This window comes from Sinocyclocheilus anshuiensis, unplaced genomic scaffold, assembly GCF_001515605.1.
Source record: "Sinocyclocheilus anshuiensis isolate Anshui unplaced genomic scaffold, SAMN03320099.WGS_v1.1 scaffold144, whole genome shotgun sequence".
Classification (NCBI taxonomy): Eukaryota; Metazoa; Chordata; class Actinopteri; order Cypriniformes; family Cyprinidae; genus Sinocyclocheilus; species Sinocyclocheilus anshuiensis.
In genome coordinates this window covers 105873-118704 of record NW_015555720.1, presented here as the reverse complement: position 1 = coordinate 118704, position 12832 = coordinate 105873, and the positions used below count along the sequence as shown (strand labels likewise).

Genomic DNA, 12832 nt, shown 5'->3' with positions numbered 1-12832 from the left:
GATGAAAAGTGCCCACCATAAAACTACATGTGTGTATCTTTTACTGGATTAACCAACAAAAAGTATCTGCACATTCTGAACTGTAGAGTTGTTAAACAAATTCATGGTGCTACCATGGTAGATATTCAAGCGTCACTGTATTGCTGTACCATTATATCATGTACAAAATGTATTGTATGATTAAGAAATGGGCACCAAACTATGTGCATTTTTCCTCCTGCTATGTTGTCTCATTGGTCAGTTAGATCAAAGTGAGATCATAACACTCAGCATCAACTATCTGAAGGCTAAAATCGAATTCACACACACAACCGCGTACATAAACACACATACACACACACTCTCTGACCTTTCACTCCCTCTAAGCATAGTTTTACACACAAAGAAGTGAGAGCGCTTCCTCGTGGCACACTGGCATACACACTTTTCCCCGTGGATGCCATTCCTGGCCGACTCTGCCTGCACACAAGCCAAACTCTGGTTGGGTTGCTTCAGGCTTTTGCTTCCTCTTATTGATTTTTCTTATATTAGCTAACCTCACCCATTTCTCCATTCTGTCAGCCTTCTTCCAAGATACCTAATGTTTTTGGAGCTCTCGTATAGCGTGAATACAATGACTGCAAATAATGCATCTCTCGGTAATGTAGTTAAAGAGGCAATAAAACGTGTTTTCCGTTTGCTATTCTTGTAACTGCTTTTCCTTTCAGCTGTAAAACTGCAGCACGCTGCTGCCTCATGCTGTTCGTGTGGCAAATCAGAAAACACAGTCAAGGTATCCAGATCCTAGTTTCAGACCCAGATATCAGCCAGGCCAATTAATCAGCTGGTATTTGGTCTTTTTGAAATTATCACCATCGGCATGCTTGGTCAATTAACAGAAGTGTGTCTGTTCCAAAGTCTTCCGAAAGCCTTGTCAGTAGAAAATAAACATATTCTGTTTTTAAAATTTTGTAATAACTTTTGAGTAATTATTCTGTTTATTTAATTTTGTATCTCCTTTGCTGTGATTAAAGGGGTAATTCATCCAAAATTGAAAATTCAGTAATTTACTCATGGTGTTCCAAACCTGTATGACTTTCTTTTTTTCTTCATAAGAAGATTTTATAATATCTTTTATTTTTTTCATATAATGAAAGTAAATGGAATCCAGTGTTGCTTTGGGCAAAAACAGTAGAAAAATTCTTCAAAATATTTCCATTTGTGTTCGACCGAAAAAAAAAAGGTAAGAAATACAGGTTTTGAACGACATGAGAATTTTCATTTTTTGGTTGAACTATCTCTTTAAATTGTATTATCTATATATCAGCATTATATTGCTCTACTGTAGGTCATCTTGTTCTTAAATATTGGCATCGGAAAAACATGTATTGCTTGACCACGGTTAAGAGGCTTTGTCTGTTCTTCATAATTAATTTTTCTGTTAATTTATAATGGTTTGAAATTAATAGAAATCCAACTTATTAGCCTGTAATCAGATATTGTCTGCATCTGCTCATGTCTGTTTCTGTCTTTTCCTTCTCTTTCTAGGCAATCAAGTGGAACTGTCATAAAGAACAGGTATGCTTGTTAAATCCAATGCACAGATCTTCCTACTCCTCACTGGTGCATATCATACCCAAAGCACAGATACAGTCACATTTACTATTGGGTGGATGCTGCACATTGATGGAGGTTGAGGAGATTCCCCCCTTACATGCAAAGTGCTTTGAGTACCCAAAAAAAGCGCTATATAAATGTAACAAATTAATTAATAATATTTGCTAATGCATGCTATAGTGCCCCTTGTGGCAGGGTTGACTATGCAGCATGCATTTGACATTCACATATTCGCAAATCTATTTTCAAGATACAGTTTTAAAGATATTGTGGCCACAAATTTAGAATTCCTTGTTTTAGTTAAATCATGGACAAAACTATCACTAATTGTGGCAGCCACGGTTAAGACAGCTGACTCCACTGTGATGTGACCCTGTCTCTCTCTCTCGCTCGCTCTCTCTCGCTCTCTCTCTCTCGCTCTCTCTCTCTCGTGCTCTCTCTCTCTTTCTCTCTCTCTCTCTCTCTCGCTCGCTCGCTCGCGCACTCACACACAGGAAAGGAAAACTTGAAATCGCATCATATGACCCCTTTAACTAAATTACAACTTGGCTACAAAACCAATTAGAGGAATAGTCCACCCAAAAATGAAATTTCTGTCATCATTTACTCACCCTCATGTAAAGCCAACCTCTATGACTTTGTTTCTTCTTCATAATAAAAAAGAAGATACCTTGAAAAGTGTTGGTAACCAAACAGCTTTGGTTTCCATTGACTTACATTGGATGGTCAAAAAATATAATGGAAATCAATGGGATCCAAAACTATTTGTTTACCAGCATTCTTCAAAATATCTTCTTTTGTGCTCCACAGAACAAAGAAAGTCATACAGGTTTGAAACGACATAAGGGTAAAGGAACAAATTCTTAATTTGTGGCAACAATATCTATTTTTTTCTTCCACATGTCATGTGCAAGGCTTCATATTTTTCTGATCTAATTGATCACTTTTTCATTGTGCTCGTGGGATACGAATACAAGCTTTGCCATACAGAGAAGCCACCTTATCTCACCAATTCAGGAAGTCGGTGAGGGAACTGCTGTTTTGCGCGCAACTCTTTTCGCCTGTTGGAGAGGCCCATTTTAGAGTATTCTGTTTAAAACATTCAAACTCCAATCGGAAAGCCTTTCAGAAATTGCTCGAAAACAGAAGTCTTGAAAGCTCATTTGACAAGGACTTTCTCTGAAGAACAATTTCTCACATAATCACAGAGACGCCAAACTTTGTTTTTCACTCGCTCGCTGACCTTTAGATATTGCCTGGTTCATTGTGTGAGATTTAGCGCAGACTGAGTATTTGCTGAGTGTAGAGGTGTTTAAATGGAGCCCACAGCACTTCACCACAGGACTTAATATTTCCCCTCTGGTGGACCTGAGCACATGACATTCGATGCACTGTAATTTACTGCCCCTGCACACTTTGTGATTTTCAACCCACATGTTGAGGATTGATTCCAGCCAATCCAGCCAATCGAATGAACAGGATGTGGCCCCCAAAATCAAACATGGACTAAATTAGGTAGAAAATGTGTTGTTTTGCTCTGGCCGCCATTTTGTTTGGAGAAATGAGGGTTATTTATTTCAGCCCGACTGCGTTGTTAGTCTTGAGCCACAGGGCTCTTCATCATTCCCCCACAAGGTGACATGGATGAGTTCACCAATCACAATGGTTTTACACTTACATCATCAACATCACCTGAAGCCTCTGTCAATTTGTTATCAGGCTTGTTTCAGGGATGCGGTCATTGTTGCATGATGCAGTTTTCCTTCATTTCTCACTCCGGTTTGCAGACTGGTGCTTTTGATTACAATGAAACAAACGATGACGCATCAGAAACCGGGGACTGTGTCCCAAAACTCACCAGTACTTCCATAGGGCTAATTTTTACAATAGCTTATAACATAGAAGGGAGTTTATTCAGTTTGGTTTGCACAAAGAAGGACAGAAGAAAAGGCAACCGCGGGAGTGCAGGGTTAAGGAGAGTATTGTCAGGACTTTTTAAACATCTCCCAATTATTTCTGCACTTTTGATCTTTCCTTGTGTTAACAATGGGAGAGAAAATACAGAAAAACTTAAATACTGAATAAACTAGAGCAGAATCAAAAGAATATCTGGACTAAATTCAATAACACTTTGATTTATGACATTGCCAAACATTACATGACTCACTCTGAAATACTTGCTTATGATTGGTCAGTTGGCATTTTGCACTGATAAATAATGATTGCTATACTCTGTAACTGCAGTGTTTCCTACATAACTGTGTTTGCAGTGAAGGAGACTTTGCGAAGAAGAATACACTTTTGCATACTTTTAAAAAGAGTAATTATTATCGAAAAAATAATAACATACTTAACATGTGAGCTGAATATCATGTTTTCAGACACTTCATTGGATGTTAATTGCAATGAAATGAAATGTATTATAGTTTAAATTTATATTAAATGCAATTAGTTTAACTTTAAAATGTTTTTTGATTCACTTACATCTTTATATATAATTTCATAATTACTTTTATTGTCCTTGAATTCTGGATAAAATGTACTGCCCGAATAAAATATTAAAACATAATGAATTAAAATGTACTTTAAAGTAAAACTTTTGAAATTATTAATGTACAAAGCACACTTTTTAGAAAGTGTACTCTCTTTAAGTACAATTAAGTGGCCATTTGTTTCATTAATATTATACGCAATTACCGTTTTCTTTTTAAATAACTTTTAAGATTTCAAGTACACTAGTACTTTTAGTATGTGATTCAATCAAGTGCACTTCTTTTTCACAAGGCAGCCTCCTATCCACCCCTGCAAAAGTTTAACAAATCTCATTAAACGTTGAGTCATATGTTTTCATATATTCAAATTTGAATGTAAATGTACTAATCTGTAAAGCAATATATAACAGTTGCTACTGACTTATTCATGAGTGTTTTCCTGATGTTAAAATTGTTTTACAAATGCAGCAGTTTGCTGAGTGCAGCCTCAGCAATAAAATCACTGTTCGGTACTTTTGTCCTGACCAGTTTCGAGCATGCAAACATACTCTTGAGGACAGAACTGTTGAGTGCACTCTTCTTTGCCACATGGACCATTAATGCACACCACTGTTCTCATGCTGCAGTTCCTAACACCTGAGCTCTTTACCCTTGAGTGAGATTCTGTACAGTATATTCCAATGCACATGCAGTATGTCTTTAACAGAGCTGGAAATGAGATTTATATTTCCCAATTACATGCCAGCCAAGAATTTTATTTACCTCCTGAAGGACAGTACAAAGAGTTCTCTGCATAGATGGGTGAAATTTTAAAGACCCCTTGAAGTTACTTGAAAAGAATTTTGTTTAGTGCACCATGACTCATCAATATTTTTTGTTCTAATTTCCCAGAAGAGGTAAAAATGGTAAATTTGGAATGTATATGTGCTAAAATATGAATTTTGTCAACGTTTAAGTGTTCACTAGCATATAGATGGCTTCAAACACATGGATTAAACACAAATTTCGATTTCATAGGGACTTTAAATAATAAATACTGTTTTTTGAGCACTGAAATCAAACATACTTGTTAGACATTCCCCCTTTTTTATTGTTTCCAGCCTTGGTGAGGAGTTTTACCGCGAGGCCATCGAGCACTGCCGCAGTTATAATGCTCGACTTTGTGCTGAACGCTCCATGCGCCTACCCTTTCTTGACTCCCAAACAGGAGTAGCACAGAGTAACTGCTACATATGGATGGAGAAGACCCATCGTGGGCCAGGTGTGTTTATGTGTACAGTGTATCACACTACATTGGTGATTTTGTTGTTAGCTCAAGGTTTTGGATGTTTAAACCATGGCTCTGGTTTTTTTAACCCAGGTGTGGCTCCAGGGCAGCTCTATACATATCCTGCACGCTGCTGGAGAAAGAAGAGACGGTTAAACATCTTAGAAGATCCACGTCTTGGACCCATCGAGTTTAAAATTGGTGAGAGTTGGTATTGAGAAAGACAAACATAAATCTTTGATTCATTTTAGTTGTTTTTGGGGGGATCCTAATAAAACAAATAATTGATTAAAATAATCAGTTAAAGAAAAACAGAAGCTTTTGGTATTAATTTGGTCTGTATTTTTAAACAAATGACCCCAATACAAGTTTGGGATGAGATAGATTTTTTAAAACATCTTTAAAAGAAGTCTCTTATGCTCACCAAGCCTGTATTTTTTTAAATTAAAAATACAGTAAAATGGTAATTTTGTGAAATATTATCAAAATTTAAAATATCTGTTTTATATTTTAATATATTTAAAAATGTGATTTATTAATGTGATGTCAAAGCTACATTTTTACAAGCCATTACTCTTAAGTGTCACATGATCCTTCAGAAATTATTCTAATATGCTGACTTGCTTCTGAAGAAACTTTTTTTTTAATCAATGTTGTAAACAGCTGTGCTGTGTAATATTTTTGTGGAAACCATTTTTGTAACATTATAAATGTATTTACAGCCACTTTTGATCAATTTAATACACCCTTTTTTAAGACACTGGGTTGTGTAACCCTGTTGAAAAAACCGGCATATGCTAGGTATGTTTTGAAGCATGATAGCTGGTTTGAGCTGGTTTAAGCTGGTCCTTAGTTGGTCATGGGCTGGTTATGAGCTGAGCAGGAGCAGATGCTTAGATGAAGGAATAAAAAAAATAGTACTTTCCTGTACATTAAAGAATGGGAACCAGCATATGCCGTTTTTTCAACAGGGTAATCTTGTAAATACACAGTTTGAACAGAAATACATAAGATACATTGTTTTTTCAAGAGTGTTTTTTATTGAATTCATTGCTTTGCTACAGCTTCTACAAGTGTCTAAATTCTCATCAAATTACAGGTTTTGTGTGAGACCGCTTATGGTTTTACATGCAATCTTTGTTAATTTTCTTTACTTGAAGACTTTAAACAAATGACAGAAACACTGTCTGGCCTAGTCTTTTATGAGTTGACTAGAAATGTCTTGGTGTGACAATTGTTTGAGGTGTGTGTCCAGACTATGAAGCAGCACTAAAGAAGGAAGGTGGTGTTCCTGAGGGTCCCGTTCTGGAGTCACTCCTCAGTGGAGAACTGCTGGATAAGAAGGTTGAAACAAAGGAGGAGGAACCCATGAGTGAATGCCAGGTAAGAAAGATTCCTCAACTGTGGTTTGCTCCCCCTAGAATGGTTTGCTCCCACTCAGTAGTTAACTAGATAAAGAGTGGTTTTACACACTCTGCCCTGAAGTACACACTAAAGTACACACTAAGACACTGTTGCCATGTGTTGTTTTTGGTACCCAAAACGCTCTTCCCACCACTCCATTCAGCATTTCTTTCTGCTTTTTATTGCCGTCTTCCTCTCCCTTCCTCTCTCTCCCCTTATGACTTCTCTGTAGTACTTGTGTCTCTTTTTGGCAGTAACACAAATCCCTGCAGGGCTGACACGCCCCCACTGGCAGACTTCCTTGTTAACCACAAAGTGTGTATGTTTGTGAGTGTATTTTTGTTATTGTGTGTGTGTCTATGTCAGTATGTTTGACAAAGTTTTTGTATTGATTTTGTGGAGTGCGGTTGCTCCTTTTCATCGTCTCGGGGTTTACAGGTACTTACATTTGACCGTGTTGACGTGTGAATGCTTATAGATCCTAATGAACCTGCCTGTCAGTCGATGGAGCTGTCACTAGTGTCACCACCCTAACTGTTTTGCACACAACGTGACATCTATCCCAGGGGTGGACAGTTAACCAATTAGCACTTCAATTAAGAGTCACTCTTTAGAGCGCTTTGTCCCCTGGGAGCGGACCTGTGATCCTGCTGCTTGCTTCGCCTCATGCCCCAGCAGGAGTTAAAAAGCTGTGCGCCTCCCTGCTACCGCTGTTCACTTCCCACAGCCACATATTATGAGTGTGCTGACAGTTGTGCACTTGCTAGGCAATCATCACAGTTAAGGCCTTGATATACTTCAAGTGAAATCAAAGAACAAACTGGTGTGACGTCATTTAAAAAAAACTGCTAAGGCCTCAATATACTTCAAGCAAAATCGAAGAACGAACTAGTATGATGTCATTTAAAAAAAAACAGTCAATGTCCCAAAATACTCCAGGCGAAACAGAAGAACGAGCTGGTGTGATGTCATTTGAAGGAAAAAAAAAACCGGCAAGGCCACAATATACTTCAAACGAAATCGAAGAACTAGCTGGTGTGACACTATTTCGAACAAAAACGGCTAACAGCTAAAGCCCTGATGTACTTTAAAGTGCCCCTATTATGCCTTTTCGAATATTACCTTTCATGCAGTGTGTCATGTAGCTGTATGTGAACATAAACTATCTGCAAAGTTGTGAAGCCGACAGTGCACGATAAATTGTCTATCAAAAAAAAGAGTCGGCTCGCAATCGCCTAAACGAGTCGTCAGGAATTAGAATCTTATTCTGTTACGGCTCTATGTCACGAAGGAACACATTTGCATAATGTCTGCCCACGTTCTATATCGCCAACTTGCCCAAGTAAATTTCTGTGTGGTTAACATCATGTTGAGAAGACACTGTATCCTTCGCTGTGAGAGTAAATTTATTTTATCACATCTTATAATGACCAAACTTGTTAACACTTGACACTTACCACTGAGAAACGTCCTGCTCCAGTCGTGCTTGCGAATCAGTTCAACCGTTTCATCATCAGACTTCGGCTCAAATTGGTAAGGTACAATCGATACCATCCTTTCTATGTATTGACAAGTCTCCAGGGCTGTCATTCCGTCATGGCAATGGGCGTTTAGTTTCCGACACACACTGTACATGGTAGACCAATCCAGAGCCAATCTCTTTACGGCTCAGGACCAATCACAAAGGACTGCGCCATCTGACCAATCACAGCAGTGAGGGCTCACGGAAAGGAGGGGTTTAGAGTAGGGGTGGGAATCACCAGAGGCCTCACGATACGATATTATCACGATACTTGTGTCACGGTACAATATTATTGCGGTTTTAAATATATTGCGATATTCTGCGATATATTGCAATTTATTACCTTTTTCCAACTTCAAATTATGTCCCGAAAGGAAAACTTTGACAACATCTGTTTTAACTAAAAAGAAAAAATTTTCAGTTTGTTTATCTCACTTCGGTTTTATTGTTGCAGTGCAAAATGGGATTGTCAAGCAGACAAACTGACCAACACTTTAATGAAAACCTGTCATAAATGTTGTATGCACCTGGCAAACTCAACTATTTGTATTACAGTCTAATCTAGTCCACCTTAATTAAATGTAAACAGGTATGCACTGCTGTGCTACTACAGGTATTTTGAACAATGCAACTTGAAATTGTACTAAAAAGTTGTGCAGACCCTTCAGCAATTGGGGCATTTGAAAGTAAATTACTGTTAAATCTAAATAAAATGAAATTAAACATGTAGTCTTACATCTAGGGATGCACCAAAATGAAAATTCTGGGCCGAAACGGAAATGGATGCGCTTGGCCGAAAACCAAAACTACTTTGTAATGATTATTTATTATTTTTTTTAAATAATATAAAGTAATTTTGTAAGACTTTTTAAATTTAACTCAATTTTAACGATACTGAATTTAAAAAAAACACAAGCCAATAAAATAACCACACTTTTACTGAAAGTAACACAATAAAAATGGACAGAATTTATATTAATATTGGTAACACTTTACAATAAGGTTCATTAGTTAACATTAGTTAACTAATGTTAACTACTTTAGATAATGAACTAAGAATGAAAAATAGTTCTTCAGCATTTATTAATCTTAGTTCATGTTAATTTCAACATTTACTAATGAATTATTAAAATCAACAGTTGTGCTTGTTAACAGTTAATGCACTCTGAATTAACATGAACTAACAGTGAATAACTGTATTCTCATTAACTAACATCTTATTGAAAAGTGTTACCTTAATATTAAATATCAATATATTATTTTTATTCACTTCTATGTAACAGAATCAGATATGTTTTTTGTTTGGACTAATTATCTACATAATGTATAGTCCTACAAAGCTATTATTATCAGAGCAGCATATGAGCAGAGCATAGCGTCACTGAAGGTAGCATAATTTTAGCAGCGTTGCCCAGTACAGCTGAACTAGCCTACACCATGTTACAGCACAGTAGCGCTACTGCAAACCGGAACAAGTAGGCCTATACTGCATAGAAATTTCCTGTTCAGAAGTATCGAATCGGTATCGATATCGACGATACTGCCTTGAAAAATGTCGGTATCGTATCGAAAACAAAATAAGTGGTATCGCCCATCCCTATTAGTAAGTCCATACATCCGATTTAAACGCGGACGGGGCTTTCCTGATAACTTTCCGCGATGCCGCCCTCTTTATTTTACTAACTTACTGCATGCTGAAGGTGACCCAGCTGACCTCACCAGAAAAAACTCAACACCACCATCTAGTGGATTGTAAAGAAATTTATTTTATTATTCTACCAAATAGTATAAAAAAAGATCGATACTTGGCGTCCGTGTATCGATACAGTATTTTAATGTGTTTTTTGACCTTGCATGCATGTAAACCTGTTTTAGGAGACTCATAAAACAATATTAGCAACCTTAAAAATGGCATAATAGGGGCACTTTAAGCTACATCGAAGAACGAACTGGTGTGATGTCATTTTGGACAAAAACAGCTAATGCCCTGATACACTTCAATTAAAATGAAAGAAAGAAACAGTATGACATCATTTCGAACAAAAATAGCTAAGGCTCTGATATACTTCAGTCGAAATAGAAGAACGAGCTGGTGTGATGTCATTTCGAAGAAAAAGAGCCAAGACCCCTACATACTTAGGCTACGTTAACACTAGTGCATTTTCATTTTAAAACGCTGTTTTAAAATGATCCTCGTCTACACTGTCGTTTACACTGCCTTTCAGAAACAATCTCCGTCTACACTACACAACCGAAAATGCATGTCACATGACCATTCATGCAGGTACAACCATAGATATTTATAGGTAGATTCCCTATTATTTAGATAGCTGACGCATCTACGTGGGCCGAAAATATCGAAGTAGTGTAAACGACAGGCGTAACTGTAGCAAAAGTTATGCGTTTTAAAATGAAAACGCACTAGTGTAAACGTAGCCTTAAATTGAAATCAAAGAATCAACTAGTGTGATGTTATTTCGAACAAAAATAAAAACAGGCCAAAATTATATTTGTTTTCAGGATTTTGAAACAGCTTGCCAGGAAAGATTGCTCTGGCTAGCAAACACTTTCGAACTACCGTTGGTCAGTGCAAATAAAGCGAAGCCACAAACCACACCCACCTATTATGTTATCGCTTGCATAATAAGTTGGTGTGGTTTGTGGAAATCTTCTTCGGTGCAGACACAAGTACAAACATGAACACACTGGAGAACAAAAACAGTTAACACTCCGATATAAGTGAAATCGAAGAATGAACTTGTTTGACATCATTTCGAACAAAGACAGCTAAGGCTGAAATAAATGAACTTTTCCATGACATTCTAATTTATTGAGATGCACCTGTACTTCAATTGAAATCCAATAACGCAGTTCATACATCGCAAATACTGTTGCAATGCATGAAGCACAACTCAAACTAAAGTCACAAACCAAGCAGCTTTCTGATGGTCAACGCAGCGAATTTGTCTTCTTTTTGAAATGGCTGGATTTCACCTACGAAATTTCACCAAACACGTGTGACAGCACCTTTAGTATCTCTCATACTTAGGGTTATACCATGTCTACATCGGACATGACATTGTGTTTTTAAAGCAGCTCTAACCCTGTGTCTGCAGGGTAAACCTGCATGAATTGCTTAATACCATTACAAGCTAATGTTTATTGTTAACTAATATAAAGCATATTTTCCATATGGTTTTTCTTAGGGTCTGTTATTCTCCCACTCGTCTTTCCTGTTTGTTTGACATTCTAGTGTTGTTCATACAGTACAGCTGACTCATACGTGCTGGTCTTATCTTGTGGTCACAGAAGCTGCTGGTGGGAGATTTTCCTCACGAGCTGGACATGGATGAGATGGAGGAGGATGTTCCCAAACGCAAGAATCGCACCAAAGGACGGGTAAAACATGCAGCTATAACATGTTCTGCAGTCACTAATTAATTAGTATGAATCATACAGTTTTGTAGGCTGATTACTCACAAGACTCAACTGGTTTTGCTTCAGAACTCATTTCAACATTGGCAATCAAGTGCTGAGCCAAAACCCTGTTCACAGACAACTTGGCACCCAGTATGTTTATTGGGTGAGGGGTCTTTGAACGTTTGTTAATCTAATGAATAATTGATTTGTTATATCAAATGAAAAATTATGTTTTTGATTGGTCCAGACGCTACAGTATATAGGTCTGGGTCATAAATTTGTGTACCTTTAATGTTCTTGATGCGATTAGATGGATTTTCTAGAGTTTGACGATGTATTTCTTGTTGATAAGTTGATAAGTGATATTGCTCTCATAACTATGCAGTATTATATGGTCAGAAACATTTTATTATTTACATTCAGTATTGCTTTGTTTCCTGCTGTCAAATCAAACATGTTAAAGTTTTTGGGTTGCAACTGACCATTTGAGAACCTCTGCTCTTGGTAGCAATTAGATCCGCAACCCAAGTTTTGTATTATTATATCACAGGTTTGCAGTGAGCCCTCCAGATTCTTTGTTTAATCTAGGATTCCTGTTTCTTCAAGGCTGCTGTCTGAACAAAGTTGGCCATTGTAGCTCATCAGCCATTGATCCATTATGGCTGTTTAGCACATCTCCAGGTTTGATCCCTGCGTAGCTTTCATCATTGCATTCCACTGGCTTTGTGTTGATTCAAAGCAGCTCCTTCCGAACAGCCGTGAAAAACCTCCTTTAATACCACTTTAAAGACAACACCTGATGTGTGATGATAACACAATGAAAACATGGCTAAGTTCATCTGTAATTATAACCCCACATACATGAAAGGCTGGAATCGTAAGTGGTTCTGTACAGAAATGCATTCAAGGCATGAAATAACCACAGCCTGAAGAAGGAAGACTTTACAAAATTGCTGTTTTTGTTGAGATACAAGGTTCACAAGTGAAGTAAGATGTGGCATGTGGATTTAAATATGGCATGTGATGAATTTTACACAAATGTACATGATAAATCAATACTTGTCCATGCAGAAACTGGAGCAAAATTAAATGAAAATTACAAATTAAAAGCAAATTAAATTAATTAACTAT

The 12832-nt window shown here is 37.2% G+C and overlaps 1 protein-coding gene across 2 annotated transcripts in view; it reads left to right on the top strand.

Moving 5' to 3' along the window:
- LOC107672425 (zinc finger protein neuro-d4-like) overlaps positions 1-12832 on the top strand; it is a 55796-nt gene that overhangs the window by 15981 nt on the left and 26983 nt on the right. For both annotated transcript variants that reach the window (XM_016465612.1, XM_016465615.1), the window contains exons 2-6: positions 1528-1557; positions 5189-5349; positions 5449-5556; positions 6611-6738; positions 11591-11680. In XM_016465612.1, coding sequence (XP_016321098.1) covers positions 1528-1557; positions 5189-5349; positions 5449-5556; positions 6611-6738; positions 11591-11680 — 517 coding nt within the window. The remainder of the gene's footprint in view (positions 1-1527; positions 1558-5188; positions 5350-5448; positions 5557-6610; positions 6739-11590; positions 11681-12832) is intronic.